The 6547-nt window shown below is 38.1% G+C and overlaps 1 protein-coding gene across 2 annotated transcripts; it reads left to right on the top strand.

Moving 5' to 3' along the window:
• Positions 1–899: 899 nt before the first annotated feature.
• LOC125235918 (acidic mammalian chitinase-like) lies at positions 900–5139 on the top strand. Of its 2 annotated transcripts, none has more exons than XM_048142554.1 (9): positions 900–1058; positions 1194–1376; positions 1811–1911; positions 2060–2191; positions 2407–2534; positions 2771–2891; positions 3268–3453; positions 3991–4116; positions 4948–5139. In XM_048142554.1, exons 1-9 carry the CDS (start codon positions 983–985, stop codon positions 5077–5079), a joined length of 1185 nt encoding a protein of 394 aa, XP_047998511.1. In that variant the 5' UTR covers positions 900–982; the 3' UTR covers positions 5080–5139. The 2 variants fall into 2 exon arrangements, with proteins under 2 accessions (XP_047998511.1, XP_047998512.1); XM_048142555.1 differs by having other exon boundaries at positions 913–1052.
• Positions 5140–6547: the final 1408 nt, after the last annotated feature.

Here is a 6547-nt window from a genome sequence, read left to right as displayed (position 1 = left end):
ATAATTTCATAGCTTTTAAGGTGATCATATTTTTCCAGTTATTGACACATATATTTAACATAAAATTAAACGAGACGAATCTCATAAGAAACAGTAACGTAGAAGCTATTGTTTGTATTATAAGCATGTGAATTTATCAAAAATTTCATAAGAAATTTCTATATTGAAATTGGCTCTTCCTTGTAACGGACTAATAGGGAAAGTACTCAGTAAATAATTTTTTTTTTATCAATTGGCTCAATAACCTGTAGTATACCAAATAACGAACTTGTTGAGGTTTTAAAATATCTAAAAATCATATATCATTGTTATTTACAATAAAAAAATCATAAAAAAAGAATTGTTTTTTATCTTCGTTTACTTGGCAACGTCCAACATACTGGACGTAGCAAAAGTATCGTGAACTTGACAACGGGTAAAATACTGCACACTGCACTTTTCAAGTGTCTAATACCCATAAAAACAACACCTTTTCGTGTTATTTAGACTGTGACTTATTAAATAATTATTAACATATTATATATTTTAACGCTGCATAATACTGTCATACAAAAAAATAAAAACAGCTAGCAACGATATCAGTCAGTCGGATACTTCCTAGTAAGGTCTGTGTTCTGTAGGACTTTGACACAAATATTAGGTCTCCACTGGTTTCTAATATTTTTTTATTTACTTAAAAATAACTAAGGATTCACTTACGCTGCATCAAAAGTATTGATATACTTTAATATTCGGTGTAGAATTTTTTAATTGGGATGTCTTGTATAGTGGACGTTGTCGATTTAAGGGTTAATGCTTAATTACCGATCAAGATAACACATGTCCAAACACGAAAAACAATAGGTTACAGGAGTATATAAAGCTGTAGTTATTCAACTGAACCACAATTGATATCTCGATTTCGGTAGAGATAAGATATAAGTTATTATAAAAAGCATTTGGATATCCAAATTGGTAGCTTTTGCTCTGTTCACCCTTGAGAATGAAGCTTTTACTAGTTTGCGCTCTGCTGTGCGTCGGCGGTAGCTTCGCTGCATCCGTGAAAGCAAGCTGCAAGTGTAAGTAGTTATAAGAGTTCCTATTGAAATTTTCAAATATTCCGGTGACGAGAAACCTTTAAACTATTTTGATACTCCTACCGAAAAGGTTCAAGGGTCACAAAAAAAAAATCTAAATGAAATAAATATTTGCAGCGAGCGGCGTAGTGACCTGCTACTACGGAACATGGGCTAACGGGAGGTCCGGAAAAGGCCGTTTCGGCGTGAGCGACCTGCCCACTCATCTCTGCACGCACATCGTCTATTCCTTCCTCACGCTTGACGGAACCTCCGGAGGCATTGTTGCTCCTGAAGAAAGCACTGTTGAAGGGAAAGGAAGTAAGTGAAGTTATATTTATTCCTATATACTTTGAATTATTTATATTGTGTGTACAGTCGAATTAGTCGAAAACATGTACGCAAAATTTTGACTGTCTTTTAAGTAAAATTCTTAATAATTATGGATAGCATGCTTACTGAACAATAACTTAAAAATGATTTAATCGTTTGAAATCACAAATAAAATATCAAGAGAAAAAAATATTAACATTTAAATTCAACTTTCTGGAATTAATTGACGATCATAAAAACAAATGCGAGAAGGTTAACTGAAAGAGATCTCTGACCACTTTGACAAGTACGCCTTTGCACTAATCACGTGTTATGTTTTATATTACCTTTTGTCCATTTTTTTACTATCTAATAATAATATACAGAAACATATGTATACAAATTACTTATGTGAATTATTCTGTAACAAAAACGTTTTGCAGATTCCGTGTCTGACCTCATTGCGCTAAAGAAGAAGAATCCCGAATTGAAAATCTTGGCTGCTATTGGTGGCTGGAATGAAGCTTCAACAAACTTTTCGGCGGTAAGAAAACTTGTATTTGAAAAATCATAATTTCTATACTTTTTACGGCACCTCACAAAGATTGCATTCTTAGCGTCCGTACCTCATAGTAAGTGGAAACCCTTCTCCAGAAAATAGGCTTGACTGTATGTTTTTTGTATGTCTGCAGGTTGTCAACGACAAAACTAAGAGGGCACTTTTTGTCAAGAACTTGTACAACTACGTTGACACCAATGGCTTCGATGGTTTGGATTTGGACTGGGAGTACCCTTCACAGAGAGAAGGAGTAGCCAGTGACAAAGTACGTACCAACATTTGCCATATTTTATTTTTGTTTATCTTTTCCCTACAAATATGTGTTTAACGATGAAGCAATGACTTGTAGTTTCTGCCTCCGTTATATCTTCAAAGTCTTTTGAAATACTTAAATTTTTTATGTCATACTTAATAAATATTAGACATATCCCAATAAAACATAGTTTATTAAAGACTGTTTCAATCATTTTCTTCTTTCAGAAAAAATTTGTCACTCTCGTCAAAGAGTTGAAGAAAGCTTTCGCTAAGAAATCTTACCTATTGACCGCTGCTTGTGCCGTTACCCAGTCGAACATCGATTTGTCCTACAATGTCCACGCACTTTCTAAGTAAGTGTTGAAAAAACTACTTTTGCTTATTCTCTAGTCTCGTGGTTAAGGTGTTAGCTACGTATAAGCTTCGATTTTCGGCTCTGTCACCGTTAGACTGCATGGTCACTTTTTAGATCACAGATATAGTGTGACTTAGGTTCCCAAAAAGTACTTTTTTATCGTTTTGGGACTATTCCTTGACTGGCAAATTTGTGTTTAACTACGAGTATACTTAACATAGTACTAATTTCTAGACACCTGGACTACATCCACCTGATGCTGTACGACTTCCACGGCTCTTGGGAAACGACGACCGGAGTGAACGCACCTCTATACGCACAGGAAACTGACGCTGCTACCTTAAATTTGAATGTTGTAAGTGAAGCAACAACCTAATTTGCATATTTTGCTTTACTTACACACTTTAGAGTTTGTTTCTTCTAGATATTTGGTGACGGTTAGGTATATTTCATTATACTTCTTCTTAGTCGTTTCAATCTTGGTAGAACTCGGCCGTGGTCATCATCGGATGATATCTATTTTGAAGACATCCCGCCGGTCCTAGCTGGTTTTATTACACAGTATTTTAATGATGCTAGACCAAAGCTGCATCCCTTCTTAATTAATTCTTTAAGCGACCCTGCCATCGACATTTTCTCACCATTTAGGATAGAAAGCATCATGGTGTTTCGTACGTCCCATTCAGCAACATTTTGTCCCATGACTAAAATATGTTTATGATTTGTCTTAGAACAACTCCGTCCACACCTGGATCAACAACGGCGCCTCTCCATCCAAGTTGGTGCTGGGTCTCGGAGCGTACGGAAAGACCTTCACCCTGACCAGTCTGGACAACACTTCCACAGGAGCACCCGTCACTGGAGCAGGAGTAGGTGGCCCTTATGTCGGTGAATCTGGAACTTACAGCTACTTGGAGGTGAGTACCAAGATTACTAATATATACTTATATAGTCCCTCCTCATCGGTTTCGATGACGGCGACCGGTGTTATGGGCTCTTTTGTGGCTGGCCAGGCCAAACTTGGCCTTAAATACTCTTTTGCAGGCGTTACAATAGAGTTGGCCAGACGTATTGTAAGTATAAACGTAGGAGGGCTTTGGTCTCTATTTGTGTTGTAGGCGTTTGGTGACATCTCAGATGATAGGTATCCAGCTTTTTTATATCGAATTTGTAAAGGCACCACGTCTCTAAGCCATACAAAACCAGGACTACTAGCTTAGGGGCGTAATACAAGCGATAAAGCGGGAAAAAGTTACTACTGATGAAAAATGTTCTAATTTCCAAAATTGCATCCGTTACATTTGCAAATATGTGTGTACTTTATCCATTTTCAATTTTATTGATTCCTTTGATTTCTATGAATAGCTTTGGGATGAAACCAGACAATTATTAGAATCTCTGATGATATAAAAACTCACCATAATTGACTAATGACTATTTGTTAATTCTTCTAGATCTGCGAAGACCAAAAGGATAATCCTTCTGCATGGAGCATCACCGAGGTGGAGGGCAACTACGTGTATGCCAACAAGGACCTCTTCTGGGTCGGCTACGACAACCCCAACACTATCAAGGCTAAGGTAAGTGCATCGACTTTTTAATTTAAGAAGAGATTTATCATCCCAAAAAGTTTTCATACAAACGAAGTCCTTAATTTACTCCCTGAAATATCTTTACACAATTTGATCTCATACATACATACATACATACATACATACAATCACGCCTGTTTCCCAGAGGGGTAGGCAGAGATCACGGATTTCCATTTACTACGATCCTGACAAACCACTTTCGCTTCACACACTTTCATAACGTTTCTCATACACGCTCGTCGGTTTCGAGTACTTCTGATCTGACCCGGGTGGCTAGCCGAATGGCACAATCGCTCACGAAACGCTCACGAAACGAAGCGCTAGTAGATATCTATCTCTATCGCGCTTGCGTATTGGCGCGACAGAGCCAGCGGCGTATCGCTTTCGTTTGGCGTCGGAGAAATGCCATTCGGCTACGGGGCCTGGCCTTTTTGCAATATTTCCCCGATTTGATCAAGAAAAATTCGCCTAGGTCTTCCACTACCAACTGACCCTTCCACTCCTTCTTCATATACTTTCTTTGTTAACGTCTCATCCATCCTCTCTACATGCCCAAACCACCTTAACATACCCATCTCAATCTTTGTCACCACATCTACATCCACTCCACACTTCTCATAATCAACTGTAATTTAAATATTGGTATTTCAGTTGTATGTTGTTACCCTTATTACTTCAGCAGAGTCCCAGTCCTTAAATTCCACACTTTTTTAAATCAATTTGATGCATAAATATTTCGTTTTACTATAATTACAAGCTAATTTGACATTGGACAATCTGTATGTTTCAGAATAATACATTTATTCGTTTGTTTTGCAGGCACAATACGCCAAAAACACTGGTCTGGCAGGCATCATGTACTGGGCCATAGACTTGGACGACTTCAGCGGCACTTGCGGAGACAAGTTCCCACTCGTTTCTGCCGGCATTGCTGGATACAACTCTGCTTAATTTAAACAATAGTTTTACTATAAAATTTCAGTACTAAATAAAATATTTTATTGTAATAATTATATTTGTTTTATGTTTTGCCCTTCCCCACTTTCAGGTTTGTTCCTTAACTAGCCGCGAAGTATGGCGTTTCAGGAGCGGCTAGGACAAGAGGTTCTTAATTGAATTTCATTCAAATCTTGCAGTTCTAGGCCGGCAAAGTCCTCATTTCGCTATGTCTCATTCGCTATATTCATTTCCTCAGTCCGGCATGTCGCTAGTGACATGGTCACACGTGACAATTGCAATGGTCAAATCGCAGTCATTGACGGATGATAATCTGACGGAATTGGTAACCCAACGGACTGGCAATACAAGGATGTGGATTCAAGTTTCACGTTGGTCAAAGTTAATCACAGTCACTGCATTTAAAAGTTTTTTTTTCTTTTTTTTTAATAATAACTTTATTTATTTAACACAAAATCATATAAACTAGTAAGAACTAAAACAATAACATGAAAACTAAAATTAAACCTATAAATAAAACTAAATAACAAACTAAAACTTACCTACCAAAATACCCCAGTTATAACGAGAAAACCCCTTCCAATAGGTCGGCCTGCGGCATGAACCCCATGACGCTGCCGGCGTTTCCTCTTTGTATCTCCAGTGAGATGTGTTGATAGAGGTACGCGCCAGCCCTGGGGTCCCCTGTGGTGTCAACCAGCCGTGCCGACAGTGCCAGTGTCCCCTATTATATAGAAAGAAAGAAATAAAGAAAGAAAAAGCATTTATTAGCACAAAATACATATCAATAACTATCTAAAACTAAAACCAAACAAACCAAAAAATTATAAGTTGCGCTAAATGGTCCTTACTCAGCTAGGTGTCACGGTATGCGCCATATGGCACACTCCGCAACGCTGGTTTTCTGTAAGGCCTAGAAGATGGACTAGGTGGCACTAAGTAAATGGACTATGTACAATTTAGACGACACTAAGAAACTAAATAACATAAAAGTCTTAGAATGTTTGTGTGTAATGTATGTACATGTAAATGTGTGTGAGTGTGCACGGTTGCCTAAGTGTTGCTTTTCTGCTTAGCCAGTATGAATTTGCGAAGATGAATTTTGAATGTAGACACAGTTTTAGAATTACGTACTGGTGGTGGCAAATCATTCCAACACTTTGTGGCAGCGAAACGGAAGCTGCCACGGAAGGCAATCGTGCGGTGTGGAGGGACTGTGAGTCGTGTGGCGTGTCTTATGGCGCGAAGGGAGAAGTTAAGTTTTTGATATAGGTATGAGGGTTCTTTATTATTTAAGACTCCAAAAAGCAAAGTCGCAAAGTGCAGATGTCTACGTGAGTTCATGTTAAGGAGATTGTGCTGGTTTAAGAACGGCGAAACATGTGCTCGTCGTGGGACAGGAAAACAAAACCGTGCACATGCATTTTGTACTCGCTGCAGGGCTTTCTTTGTTTTAGCTAGT

This window comes from Leguminivora glycinivorella, chromosome 18 (genome assembly GCF_023078275.1).
Source record: "Leguminivora glycinivorella isolate SPB_JAAS2020 chromosome 18, LegGlyc_1.1, whole genome shotgun sequence".
In the NCBI taxonomy this organism is placed as follows: Eukaryota; Metazoa; Arthropoda; class Insecta; order Lepidoptera; family Tortricidae; genus Leguminivora; species Leguminivora glycinivorella.
Note: the sequence above shows the minus strand (reverse complement) of the source record. Positions and strands in the feature narration are given on the sequence as shown.

Bases quoted from the DNA above. Each gene is read 5' to 3' on its own strand.
- LOC125235918 (XM_048142554.1), top strand. From the start codon at position 983: ATGAAGCTTTTACTAGTTTGCGCTCTGCTGTGCGTCGGCGGTAGCTTC. The intron at 1,377-1,810 runs GTAAGTGAAGTT...AACGTTTTGCAG, and splicing joins CACTGTTGAAGGGAAAGGAA to ATTCCGTGTCTGACCTCATT. The intron at 4,117-4,947 runs GTAAGTGCATCG...TTTGTTTTGCAG, and splicing joins CCAACACTATCAAGGCTAAG to GCACAATACGCCAAAAACAC.